This window comes from Carya illinoinensis, chromosome 8 (genome assembly GCF_018687715.1).
Source record: "Carya illinoinensis cultivar Pawnee chromosome 8, C.illinoinensisPawnee_v1, whole genome shotgun sequence".
Classification (NCBI taxonomy): domain Eukaryota; kingdom Viridiplantae; phylum Streptophyta; class Magnoliopsida; order Fagales; family Juglandaceae; genus Carya; species Carya illinoinensis.
This window is the reverse complement of record NC_056759.1, coordinates 26261564-26274092: the sequence shown is the minus strand read 5'-3', so window position 1 is coordinate 26274092 and position 12529 is coordinate 26261564. Positions and strand designations below refer to the sequence as shown.

Below are 12529 nucleotides of genomic sequence, written 5' to 3'. Positions count from 1 at the left end.
CCTTAACATATATATATATATATATTGGTCTCCTTTTACATATATATTTCTACATATATATATATATTAAAATTATTTTTAAAACTTGTTCTATATAATTCTATTCTACTTTTTTTTTTTTTTTCTGCAACGGCGTCTTTAGTCTTTACTGCATGTTTTTTATTTTTTATTTTTAAAAAGTTACAAGCTTGTCAACATTAATATATATATATATATATATACAAGACTTAGTTCACAGGAACTCAAACACATCGTTGCATTTAATTGCATACCACGGAATATCGCTTCCCTTGAAAGATTTCTTTCTCTGTTGCTCATTTATCGGCTACTACTATATAAAGTTCTAGAATTTACAGATCTAGTATATTCTATCTATAAAAAATAAGATTTATTATTAAAAAAATTTTATGTAAATTATGTTGAGAAATACATTTTACATTACCTGTAAAGAAGATCTTAGACATATTTATAAGTAATGAATAAATCATTCTTATTAAATAAATTTTATGAAATGAGTTAGACTCATGAATTTTTTTATAGTATTAGACTCTGTCATAGGATAAATCGAGGTCCACACTACTTGCCTCGTGACAATGAGTAGGAAAAATATTGGTTTGCAAATGAGATGGAGTGGTGAGCAATACATTTCACATTATTTGTAAATAAAGTCTTAAGTATATTTATAAGCAATAAACAAAGATATCTTATTAAATCGATTTTATGAGATGAGTTAGACTTATGAATTTGTATAGGACTTACATACTCTAAAATGACATAAATTATTTTCCTTTAATCACGTTATATAATTTTGGTTGTTTACTTTTTTCAGTATACAAATGATCCTCCATTTTAATTAGTTGTTTATAATTCCACCCACAAAAATCTCCAAATTTTTAGGGAAGTAGTGATATTCCAAATTTCCAAATGACTTGAGTTGGAATTGAACAAGGAGTCTTGCAATCCTCGATTAGAACCGAATTGGTTATATAAATAAAAATTTGAAATAAAAGACAAAAATTAAAGATAAATATGTTTAAGTCCTGTCCAACTTTCTTTTGGGCTTCAAATGGCCAATCATTCTGTCAACTTTCTTTTGGGCTTTAAATAGCCCAAATGGTGGTCAACTTTTTTATTACTAATCAAATCGTTACAATTTTAATAAATAAAATAAAACTGACTTTCTATACCAATCACCCTTTTCATCTTCTAATCTACATTGGAGATTGGAAGATGGAATGGGTGATTTTCATAGATAAAAAATTACCCTCCCTCTTGTTACTAGCAAATAAATAGCCTCAAAATATTGACTTAGCAATTAAGAGTGTATTCTGGCTTAATCTATGAATTGAATGCAGTTATATTTTATTAGGAGATCCTATAAATGTTACGAGTCTAATGACCTTATGACATATAGCTCGATTCTTCAAATAGAAAAAACATGTCACCTCCTTGTATATAAAAAAGAAGAGATCCTATAAACAATGTCAACTTTATTTCATACATTAACATTAATATATCGTAAACTTGTTCAAAATTCTTTTATTTGTTTGTTGGGTGGTTGACAACTTTAAATTCAAATATCCATACATACATACATACATATATATATATATATATATATATATATAAGAGTTGCTGTAGTCACAAAATTTTATTATAAAAATAAACTCACAAACTGATATAGTTTCATATAATACTTAGATCTATTTTATAATAAAAATAATTTTACAATCTAACACATTATGTCAAACTACAATAATTTGTTATTAGTTTATTTTTATAATATCTATTTGTTACTAAAATATTTATATAGATATATATATATATATATATATATATATATATATTATATCAATGTTGGAGATATTACTAGGTCTCTTTCCTTTTAAAGTATTCGAAGTTAGTTACCACATAAACATAACTATTTTTATAATTATTTTTTAAATAGAAGGAGTGTTTATAATTATTTATTATCTATTTAAATTCAACCTATAAAAAAATAGTTGTCTCTGTTATTTTTTCTAGTTAGAATTTTAATATACCAAACTATGCTAATAGCATGATTTGCGTTGAGTAACTATACTAAAATGGCTATGTAATGTGTATAGGCTTTTCCCTCACTGAAATTCAGCTAATAATCATTCATCAGATTGCTTTTTCCAAGGTGGGTTTTTTTGTCCTAATAAACTTGTCGCTCACACGACTAATTATTGTGTTGAACCTTTGTGTTCTCTCCTTGACTTTTCTGCTTAAGGAAATTTCTTTGTGCACAACAGAATTACAACAACAGTGTGTGAAATGACATTTTTCATTATTTCCTTATGTTTTTAACTATTTAGCTGCTTCATAAGTTGTTTTAGTTTAGATTCAAAAATATTCTCAATTCATCTCATCTCATAATTATAATTTTTATAAATTTATATATAAAATATAATAAATAATTTAATTTTTTTAAATTTTAAAAAAATAATAATATTAAAAAATTATATTTTAATAAAATTATATTTTATTTTTAATTTTTATCTCAAAATATCTCATCTCAATTCACGATCCAAACAATGTGTAACAATGTTTACTTGAGCGCAAATTTGGATACTTGCTATATTTAAAAAGAAATAATAGTTGTAGTTGTGTACGTAAACTTTACGCAATCAGTTTAAAAATAGTGAATAAATACAAGATTTATACAAAATACAATATTATTTTTTTTAATAATAGACTTCACTCATTCAAAATAATTACATAATATTTACACATTTTACAATTATATATGCACTACCGCAATAGAGGAATATCCTTGTTTTCGAAATGAATGACCTAGAGCCCGATACGTTAGAGTCATCTCCGTTGGATGAGTACTAAGGGCTTATTTGGACACGTAGGAGAGATTTTGATTTAAGACTCATATTATCTTATCTATCTAATCATTATAATTTTTATAAATTTTCATACAAAATACAATAAATAATTCAATTTTTTCAAAATTCAAAATAAAAATAAGATTATAGTAATATTTTATTCGATTTCAATCACATTTCATATCATCTTAACCCACTATCTAAAGCTCCCATTAATATATCATAATATCTTTAAATAATAATAACATGATTTGTGAATGGTACTGAAATGCTTTGAGTTAAAATGATTTATTAATTTTGGAAAAATGAACGAAAAAAATTGAATAAAAGTATTATAAAATTAAAATATTATTTGAATATAATTTTTTAATATATATTTTTAATTTGAAAAAGATTTTTTTTTGTAAATTTGGAAAATTTGTTATAATTAATTAATAATATAATAAAAAAGTTGAAGATTTGAAATTGAAAAATATTTTATATTTAAGTGATGTTTGGTCTTTGGAAAGAAAATATTTTAAAATACTTGAAAATATTGTGTAGATAAACAAGATCTAAATATCTCAAAACAAGATAGAAAAGACGAGATGTATCAGATCTACACATATATCTTATAAAAGAAAGTTTAATAAACTAATGCAAATTAATATCACAAGTCAAATATATTTAACAATAAAGAAAATTTTATAATTTAACGTATCATATAAAATTATATCAATTTATAACTTTTTTTTTTTTAAAATAAAATTTTTTCGTAAACCAAATATTTCTTATATGATAAAAGCACGTGTCTTTTATCCAAATAGTTGTAACTAGACCTAATTTATCATCGAGATTGAAACTTTGGCACATTAGATAGTAAATTTTTACCAACTTGGTATGACTTGTCATTCCTTTACTTGTTCTATAATATTTCTTTTAAACTTATATATAGGATAAAGCTTGTGTGCTGCTTGGGCGGTACTGTTCAAATATACTGTTTGGAATTAATAAAATGTATTGACATATTTTTTTTATTTTTTAAAAATATTTAAATATATTAAAAAATATGAAAAAAAAAAAAAAAAGAACTGGCACGCCCGGTAGCCCGACCCTTATATATTTATCACTCAAATTGTATGTTTTGAGATTGCTTGCTTGGCAACCAAGCAAAATAGCTTTTCATGGTCAAGAAAACAATGTTTAACTACTCAATTCAGTTTATTATGTGGAAAATTCTTGTGTATGACTTTGCCCAATGTCGTTTCGATTTTTGATTTTTATTTTTTTTGCCAAGAATTTCTTGTCACCAAAAGCACATACACATGCATTGAAATAGCTGTAATCACAGCCACATATGAAAGGAATCTGCAATTTTACTTTTCTCCTCCCTCTTTTAAGATTCTCGTCCATGAATTTTAAGCCACCTCAACACTCCCGCAATGATTAGGACAGGCAAGTATTTTGAACAATAAGAAGAGTAACCCTTGCAAAAATATAAAAGATAACAAAAAAAAAAAAGCCAAAACAAAAAATAATCAATCAAAGATAAGAATTTAAATAAAAATAAAATTAACTTCCGTAAAAATAATACCAAGATTTCTGATAAAAACAAAAAAATTAATACGAGATAACATCTTTGAAGAAATTTAATTGTCAAAGCCTTATTTTATTTTATTATTATTTTTATGTTGGGACCTTATCAAAGCAAGCTCTTTCGGATTTCGAACCCATCTCTACATAGTAAATCTCGATTCCGTACATCACATTTTTAAAAATTTCTTTATGCGGAATTAGTTAAATCGTTAATTTTTTACTATAGAGTAATTTCAAATAATTATTTTCATCTATAAGGTGTTAAATTTTGGATCTTGAAAATAGTAATATCCCAAAATCAAAACCTTCTCGAGTTAGACCAACCCCTTGGGTTTCTGTCAAAGTCAAAATTTTTATTCTAATATCATGTTAAAAGTATACCCATATCAGTACAAATAGACTAGTTATACGTAATGGCCAATTATTTTACAAATTTAAACCAACAGAAAGAAGTACTTAATTTTTATTCTAACAAAACATCTATTTCAGGTAGGTAGAGAGGTCCAATGAGTTAATGTTTAAGAGCCTAAACTTGAATGCATTGACGAGGGTAAGTTGAAAAACAAGACTATTAACCTTACGCACGTGCTGACGAAATGGTTAAGCCTGTAATGGTAGGCTATTGTTTATTGCGACTCTATCTAAATGGCAAAAGCTTCTAAAAGCAGGTACATGGAGAGAGAATCTTAAAGTATAACTCGATGAATAATTTTAGATATAATTTTAGAATGCGTAAATCTCGTGTACTTTTTTTAAAAATTAGTAGCGCCCATTATTAAAAAGGGATGCGTGTGGCTTGAAAAAATAAAATTTATCACGTGAATTTCAAATTTATCCATTTTTCTCAAATAAGGTGTGCAGTATTTGCATGTCCCGAAATTATATAAATTATTTCCCTGACTTGATAAGTTACTCAAAATCTTAAATTTTAATTCAAACAATCAAAAGGACATAATTTTAATATCTATTTCTTATATTTTTTTATATTTTTTTATATTTTTATATTTTTATATTTTATATTTTTATTATATATATATCTATGAAAATAAACATTCTTGCACAAAAAGAATCATACAAAACATTCTTGAAGAATTTTTTTTCTAGTTATTTGATATGATAAATACACTTTGTACACCAAAACAAAAAAGGTCCTGCATTTTACACTCAAATTGCAACACATTGCATCCTAAAAAATTAAAAAGTTGTCATTTGCATCATTCACCAAGACAGTCCCAAATCACATTTTTCATCAACCTTAATTGTCAAAATTAGACTAAAATGTTAGTTTTCGATAGTTCGAGAATTTAATTTTTCAGATTTTTCAAATTGAGATTCAAAGTGAAAAATTCCTTGTAATTTGAAGGTACAGACAGACTATATATTTCATTAATAAATCCCCAATTTTCCAAAGTCTACCTTACCTGCTTTGATACAGAATTAGAAAGGGACCACTCCCCATATATCACTGTAGTTCTAAATCTTTATAGCATGTCATAGAGATTTCCAACTACTGAAGCCAAGAAAACAGAATTAATAGCATTGCTGCAAAATCACAAAACTTGAACTTGGAATGAAACTACTGTATAAAAATATATTACTTACAATGAATGTTCAAATTAATGCGATTAAACATCAACAAATGGGAAGACCAACAAGGCTTCCAATTCTTATTGTGATAAGGGGAAAAACAGACAAGGTTTTGAATTGGTTCTGTAATAAACTAAAATACAACAAATTTCTATATGTAAATTTTATATGAGATTGTGAAAGCCTCAGAAAATTAAAGAATGATCAAACAAGAGCAAAAAATGAAATAAGAAGCATCGTGAATGTGCAAGTAAAAGACTTCAAGTTGGGCGAATGATTGGTTCGTGGTGCTGCCACAGGTGTCTGAGAATTGTTTCCAGTGCTTCCTGTGGCTTCCGGGTTGACAGGAAGAGCAGGGGAGACAGCCGGAGGTTGTGATGGGCTGATAGGTACATTGTTCGAGGTCTGATCATTGTAACCTGGTGACAACAAGTCTCACTAGAATCACCAAAAGAAATCACCAAAAGAAGAGAAATGTGCACTGGGAAATAGAAAATGGAATCACACTCACAGTTAGAATCCTTCCAACCCAATACCATCCTCTTGCGATCAAAAACTATGTTATAGCCAGTCATGAAGTTTTCTGGATGGAAATAAACAAATTCACAGAGTAAGTGGCCATTTATCAATTCAAACACATAAGCATACAAAATGGCCTTCAGTGATACATGGGGCAAAGAAAATCCGGGTGATGAAATTCATGGCTTGTTAAATGATGCAATGATTAAATGGATATCTGATGAAAAGAGCGCAGAAAATCCTGAGAAACCGCCTGAAATATGAACCCTTGCATTGAAGACTTCTTACTGTGTAAACTTCATCTCTCCAAATTGGAGACTACTGAAGAAGTGTCTTGGCATTTTAACCATCTTGGAGTGGCAACACAAGTCTAAGCAGGAAGGGAGGACAAAACTGGGAAGGTGAATGTAGTAATGATTTTAAAATTCTATTTGGCTATTCATTGAATTGATCATACACAAGATGGTCAGCCTTGTTAAATTCATGGCTTGTTAAATGATGCAATGATTAAATGGATATCTGATGAAAAGAGCGCAGCAGATGCTGAGAAACCGCCTGAAATATGAACCCTTGCATTGAAGACTTCTTAATGTGTAAACTTCATCTCTCCAAATTGGAGACTACTGAAAAAGTGTCTTTGCCATTTTAACCATCTTGGAGTGGCAACACAAGTCTAAGCAGGGAGGGAGGACAAACTGGGAAGGTGAATGTAGTAATGATTTTAAAATTCTATTTGGCTATTCATTGAATTGATCATACACAAGATGGTCAGCCTTTGTAGATCTGACCTATTCACCCAAAAGATGCAAGTATCTATTCCTCACCGTCAATCCCCCCGCCTCCCAAAAACAAACCAAGAAACCACTTCCATCAATCCAGAAAGTAATTTTATTCTCCCCATAAAGGAAAAAATTAAAACAAATTCATTCAAGTACTTCTGTGCTTTTTATGAACTTCAGACTTCATTATGGACAGAATTTCAACCAGCACAAGCATGTCCAATTTCAACCAAATATATAAAATTCCAAACTGACAGAAAAACATGAAAATGCAACACAAAAAGGTTAAAATAAGCAAAGTTCTTGCTCAGGAAATAAGAAAAGTTACTGATAAAAAGATACTCACGTCCTATGATGTCTATATTAAATTTGCTTTTGTGAAGACCCAGACAATACAAACGCGCACCATCCTGGAGATCACAACATTAAATTTTAGCACAACTCAAGCAGGAATAGGAAATTAAAGTTTTGGAAGTGAGATCACACCTTGATAGTGACAATTACAGTTGGATCATTGAGAAAATATCTGTCTCCCCCCTTCATTGTCAGATTCACACGAGGATTTACATAACCGGTTTGATTTGCACTGCATATAAAGTGGAAGTCAGTGCCTCAGAGTTGAAAGGGCAACTAATACAGAATAGGAATAGGGTTTTCTCCAGATATAGATGACCTCAAGTAATAACAGTATTCAAAGGGCATCTGGGGATCAGATGTATGCCGTTTCTCTTGGATCTGGGAATTGAACTGTAAAACAGTATATATTATAGATCATCTCATATATTATAGAAACAAAACTCCCAATAATATTATGAAACAGTGGCATTTGAAGAACTTACACTCTCAGAAATAAAAGTATAAGCTGGGTCCCTTAGGCTAGTAAACGATGTACCAGAGTCAAAGATTGCACTGAACTCCAGCTCAGAAGAATTTTTTCCCACGGTTATTTGAGTGATGCTGATGTTATAAGTTGGACTGATAAAAAGTTCCCGAGGGAAATCAGTATTAGCATGGGATTCAGATCAAAGAGACGTTTTCTTGTCTTGCCAAACTAAATGAATTTTCCCAACAGTATTTGAAATATCAATTAGTGACAACTTACTGTGATTGCCTAATATTGAATGGTGTTTCACTTTGGTCTGAGCTGCCATTATTTCCAAATCTGATTCTACCAAACCCATCACGTCCAAAACACAAGGCAAAAGAATTTGAAGCTAGCCCATTTCTTGCTAAGGTGCTGGGAACAGATATATCCTCAATGCCAAGCCCAAATAGACCGTTTGGTGCTGCACCCTCCAAAAAAATACCAGTCTGAATTTGACCACAACTGCAAATAAGTAAAATGTAAGATAACAAGGCCCATAAATAAATGAAAATTCCTAAAAAGATCTGACCACCAGGTAAAAAACAAGGGGCAACTTCAAGAATAAGCAAGTAATGCTGGCAAATTAATGGAGATTAAAAGAGTTGGTGATCATGTTAAATAGTCAGTTAAAAGAGTTGATGCTGATATTCTTTTTAATTTTTCACATTTTCTCTTCTAATATGAATAAAGATTTCTAGTGAATCATTAAAATCGAGGCAATACAACTACTTGACAATCCTCATAAATTATCATTCCTACTTGAGGAAAAAGGCCATACCAACTCCAAATTCATCATCCAAATGATTTTCATTTGTCAATATATCCAATTCTCCAGATTTTGTATTATACCAAGCGGTAATTATTGAATTATAATCCGGTTTCTAAATGTTGATATCGCTATAGACATAACCAACATTATATTCACTATAAAAGCTGCCTATCTACCCAGTATTTTTATTTTTTCGAATATTTCCAAAACCCACATTGAGGTTTCAAATATTTCCTCCAAAATTTCTAGGTAGCAAAGCAATGAAGAGCATACCCAAAAGTAATCGGAGTGTCAACAGCTTTTTGTTGATCATCATCTGTAATTAAGTGCAAAACATCCTCTACAAGGATCCCAGTTGATGAAGTGTTAGTAGAAAGATACGATACGTTATAAGGACAGTTACTATTTGCTGAAGGGCATGATGGAGTTTGTCCACACAAAGTGCTGTCACAGGAAACATTTTTGCTTGTTGATGAATTACTCGGACTGTAGATGCTGAGGTCTATTATCTGCTTGATAAAAGAAATCGAGTAATTATCAAAGAATTCAGGACCTGAAGAAAGCTTCTTTCACAAGCAATCCAAAAACAACCAAATACTCGGAAAACATAAGTCCAACATAAAGGTAAGATTTTACTAGTCAGATCATAAGATCTTAGTCAATATGCACTTCACTAACTTTTCTGGATGTTAATGAATAACAAAAACTTCTCATATGGTTCCACATTGGTAGAATTTGCTGGAGGTGTCAAGGAAAACTCGACATATATTGAGTAAAGACAAAAATACTCACACTTTAGTTGTATTGCCTAATTTGGCAGTTAGAGTTGATTTCCCCTTCCTCTAGAATCTATGTTAAATAATTTTGTCATGGTCGATTCAACAGAGTAATGGAAAGTCTAGATGATAGTTTTAAGCATGACTGCAATCAACAATGATTGGGGTAACCATAACTTTGTTGAATATATGTAGTAGCAAGTGGCACCTTTTAGACCCACTCAATTCATATTTTAGGAGAAAAAGATAACACAATCACATCCACAAAAAAAATATCCCAGATAGCAGTAGAAGCAACAATATAATTTAGGGATCAATGATTCCAAGAAAATAAATAAATAGTGAAGTTAAAAGTTAATAACATACACTTCCAGACGATGTCTGCAAGCTGGCATTTACACAACTTCCTGCCTTGCAATCGCATGGCAGCCAGAACAGATCACTGCCTGTGTCTAAGGCAACCAAAAATGATAAACTTGGTGTGCCCACAGAAACATTGGCATAGTGCAAACTGAAACATCAAGAACATTGGAAGGATTGGTTAACACAAAATTGTTACGAATAAGAATCCCCATAGCACCTTCAATCCTTGTTTGGTTAAAAAACAATAACATTGAGGTATAACTCAAACAAAAAAGAAAAATCCAGATTTTTTTCATTGAGCATAAGCTTTGAGAAGCTATTTCTGTCGTTGAGATATATACTGGATAAACTTACAACTTTTGTATGACCCTTTTACAATTCTATTTTTAAATAAAGGGCACTTATGTAAAATCAAAACTGTTTTTAATGAAGTGGCGAGATCGTATTGGTTAATTGTAAAATGAGTAGTAAAATAGTTGTAACAGTATCAATACTCCACCTTAGCTCTAAGTTTTCGGACAATGATTTAAGTAGGGAAAGAAAGACCTAAAAGACGGTAAGAAAAAAGAAGCTACAAACAAGTCCTATCCATTTAGTGAAACAAAAGTACTTAACATGAATATCTGACTACCTTAGCTAAAGGATATTCTTAAAGAGAAATGCTTATCCCACATATGGTGATCACGATTGAGTTTTTTTACTTTTATTTTTTTTATTTAATAGTTAAGTAAGTATTTTTCGGTAACTCTCCCGATAGCCTCCTATCACCATCTTTGGAATTCCAGGCAATAGAATCTCAAACCTTCCGTCACATGAAATAGCAGGTAGCCAACTCAGGCTCTTTTCCGCCAACAGATCATGAGTATGAACTATATGCATAGCTACATATATAGGCGCAAAGAGTTTTACTACGTATAAATAAAGTCGTGTGATAATCTGTGTATTATTACTGATTTTTCATATTTAAAATTTAAATTAACACTATTTTCAATAAAATTTACTTTTTAACCAATCATATTAAATTGATGCATATATTAGTATGCAGTTGTGCTTGCAACTAAATTTTTCCTAAAAACAATAAACTTATTACGTTGGGAGCTATGTCTTCTACGTGTTAAAAAATAACTCGTTTCTTTTCATAACTATTATTATCTAACTTTTTAAAATATTATATAAAATAAAATAAATAATTTAATTTTTTTAAATCTTAAATTAAAAATAATATTAAAAAATATATTTTAATAACATTTTATACTACTTTTATATCAATTATATTTTAATAATATTTTATTCAACTTTTATTCGGATACAAAATCTCAATACTAGTGAACAAAATAAATATCTTATCAATTATCCTTTCCACCAGTTTCTCGCCAGCCAAACAAACATAATCCATGTTCTTCAAATGCTCACCAAAAACTCTATAAAACAAAAAATATATATTTTTCTATATAGTATATACAGAGGGAGTGAGCTAATGGACTTACAATCCCAAGTTTGTCAGGGCAGTTTTGTTCCCATTGACAAAAGTGAGCGGTGACGTCTGGCCGTCGCTGGCGGCGAGATGACGGCCGCTAATCAAGCGGTCTCGGTGTGACATAGCGGCGTAGTATTCAACGCTCCCTCTATCCGGGAGCCCATCGAAGCCTAGAATTCCCTTAACGGGATCGGAGAAGCGGTGGTGGATGTCGAAACCGAACACGGAACCGTAACAGATGCGAGAACCCAAACCCAAAAACAAAAACAATAGCAGAAATGAACGAGCGGAAGTAAAAGGACCCCAAGACATGGCTTCGAGTACTCACAGGTTGTCGTCGAACGTTGTTTTTGTTGTAGAGAGAGTATATGAGAGCTCTCTCTGGAATAGGTAATTCAGACATATATATATATATATATATATAGAGTGAGAATACGAGGAGCAATGCGAAGTGTTTATATTCTGATTTTAATTGGCTGGGAAGCAGCTGAGAAAGTTTTACGCGTTCCCACAGTAAGAAGGAAGGAGGAGGATTAGGATGAAGGAGGAGAAGGGGGAGAGGTAAGTCTAGACTCTAGGTCCACGCTCGAAAAGTCAAAAGTCGCTCTCTTTCCTTCACTGTGACAAATAAAATCGCGGATGTCATGTTGGTCCCACTTTCCCATTTTCTTAAATTTCACGTTTTTTCCATCTCCTTTTCAATAAAATATCAACAAACGTATGAAAACAATTAAAATTAATATATAATAGATTAATAAATATTTTATATTTATATTTTAATATCCATAAATATAATTATATCAATTTATTTAAAATAATTTAAACTTATAGAACTATCATCCATTTAAAATAAAATTATAAAAAATTAGAAAAATATTATAAATTTATTATTTTTCAAAAAATTAATATGTTGTGTATCATGACTTGCTTTGGTCTTTTTATTTTCAATATAAATGACGAC

The 12529-nt window shown here is 30.1% G+C and overlaps 1 protein-coding gene across 1 annotated transcript; it reads right to left on the bottom strand.

Moving 5' to 3' along the window:
• Positions 1-5998: 5998 nt before the first annotated feature.
• On the bottom strand, positions 5999-12146 carry LOC122318947 (aspartyl protease family protein 1-like). The gene is made up of 10 exons (XM_043136718.1): positions 11579-12146; positions 10095-10239; positions 9226-9461; positions 8421-8645; positions 8158-8293; positions 7992-8065; positions 7805-7904; positions 7665-7728; positions 6532-6603; positions 5999-6439 (listed from the first exon to the last, which is right to left on the bottom strand). Exons 1-10 carry the CDS (start codon positions 11878-11880, stop codon positions 6225-6227), a joined length of 1569 nt encoding a protein of 522 aa, XP_042992652.1. The 5' UTR covers positions 11881-12146; the 3' UTR covers positions 5999-6224.
• Positions 12147-12529: the final 383 nt, after the last annotated feature.